Below are 1,888 nucleotides of genomic sequence, written 5' to 3'. Positions count from 1 at the left end.
AGGCTGAGGTGAGTGGATTGCCTGAGTCCGCAGGTTCGAGACCCGCCTGGGCAGCGAGACCTCATCTCTACAATAAATCAAAAAATTATCCGGGCATAGTAGCGCATGCCTGTAATTCCGGCTACTCGGAAGGCTGAGGCGGAAGGATCGCCAGAGCCCAGCATGTCCAGGCTGCGGTGGCCAGGAGCGGCCACTGCACTCCAGTCTGGGCGACAGAGTGAGACTCCAACTCAAAAAAAAAAAAAAAAAAAGATATTTAGTGATTATGTTAAACCATGAACAGAAAGGTTGGCTGCACCATGTCTACACCTTGATGGGCTTTTTTTTTTTGATGAGTTGAGGGGGTGGGGTGGACTGGCAAATCCACATTCCAGCATACAGGGTTGTCCAGCCTGCAGGAAAGATGTCTAGATGTCTTCCTATCTTACAACTAAAAACTGCCTACAAGAAATGTATCCATCTGTTTCTAACCCATACTAAAATACCCTGCCTCATTCTCACAGCATCCTCTTGTCAGTGAGGTCCTGGCCTGTGGCCTTTGTTCTGGGAAACTAGTCTTGCAAGATCCTTATCTCAACGGTGAACTGTTTCCAGTGGGGGAGCAAGGGTGAAGTGTAGATGGCTCTCAGGGATTGGCAGAAGAAGGGGATGGAATGGAATGGAGACGGAAGGGAAGAACCGGGCACCCATCTCAGTCCACCCAGCAGAGTTCTGGGAGATGGTTCAGAATCCCACAGAGACCACTCAGAGGGGATTTCACATCCCAGTTCAGAAGGGACTTGAACCTCTATTCCAGAGCTCCCTAAACCAGGCAGAAGGGGAAAGGACCAGGCGCTGTGGGCTACGCCTATAATCCCAGCACTTTAGGAATCTGTGGCTGGCAGATGGCGTGAGTGCAGGAGTTCAAGACCAGTCTGGACAACGTAGTGAGACCTCGCCCCTACACAAAATTAAAAAGTTAGCCAAGTGTGGTGGTGTGCACCTGTCGTCCCAGCTTCTCTGGAGGCCGAAACGAGAGGATCGCCTGAGACTAGGAGGTCAAGGCTCTGGGGAGCCTTGATCATGCCACTGCACTTCAGCCTGGAAACAGAGCAAGACCCTACTCAAAAAAAAAAAAAAAAAAAAGGAGAGAGAAGAGGAAAACGCTGCCTGAACGCCGGGGACAAGGCTAAACTCACCGCGGAGACGCTGAAGGAAATACATAAGGCCCCGCCCGCTCTCCTGCCCCTCCGGGGATATGTCCCGTTTGGGGTCCCGGCAGAGTCACAGATAGACTCTCTACTTATTACACTTGCCTCGGTTGCTTTCCTTTCAGGCCCACAGGTCTCACTGGGCAAGCATGCACAGAGGCGACGCCTGAGCTCCCAGTGTTCCCGTGGCGGGCGCGAGCCTAGCGCACTGCCGAGCCCCAAGGGACTCTGGAGAAGCCCTTCCGCCCGGAGCTCGCATCTACACCGCCTGACCCCAGCATCCCGGCGAGAGAGAACGCCGCAACCGGGTGGGCAGAGCACCAGCAGGGGGCGCGAGGGCGCCGGGGCTGAGGGGGCGGGGCCTCCCGCGCACCCTACGCCCACCCACGCGCATGCGTCTCGCCCACGCGCAGACAGCTCCTCTCCGGATTGAGTAGCGCCATCACGTCGGGGGCGGGGAGAGCGTCGTCGCGTCCGGGTGACGTCTCCCGCGGGCGTCGGCAGGGTCGGCGGCGTCGGCAGCGGTGTCGGCGGCGGCGGGTGGGAAATGGCGGAGTACTTGGCCTCCATCTTCGGCACCGAGAAAGACAAGTGAGTGAAAGCCGCCCACCAGGGCGCAGCTGGGGCGCGGGGCGGCTGAGGCAGCGGGCCGGAGCCGGCAGGAGGTCCGGGCGGGCCGGCGCGGTGGCGGGGGAGGG

General features: G+C 58.1%; 1 protein-coding gene across 5 annotated transcripts in view; it reads left to right on the top strand.

Annotated features, from left to right (window-relative positions):
- Positions 1–1,634: 1,634 nt before the first annotated feature.
- Positions 1,635–1,888, top strand: part of U2AF1 (U2 small nuclear RNA auxiliary factor 1) — a 14,547-nt gene continuing 14,293 nt past the window's right edge. For 2 of the 5 annotated variants that reach the window (XM_021719029.1, XM_021719030.1), the window contains exon 1: positions 1,635–1,781. Coding sequence is in view for 2 of the 5 variants with exons in the window: in XM_008070973.2 (XP_008069164.1) it covers positions 1,738–1,781 (44 nt within the window). In the remaining 3 variants the exon portion in view is untranslated. The remainder of the gene's footprint in view (positions 1,782–1,888) is intronic. The other 3 variants (XM_008070973.2, XM_008070974.2, XM_021719028.1) reach the window with 2 other exon arrangements.

This window comes from Carlito syrichta, unplaced genomic scaffold (genome assembly GCF_000164805.1).
Source record: "Carlito syrichta isolate Samal-C Ts95f unplaced genomic scaffold, Tarsius_syrichta-2.0.1 Scaffold314085, whole genome shotgun sequence".
NCBI lineage: Eukaryota > Metazoa > Chordata > Mammalia > Primates > Tarsiidae > Carlito > Carlito syrichta.
This window is presented reverse-complemented; position numbering and strand designations above follow the sequence as displayed.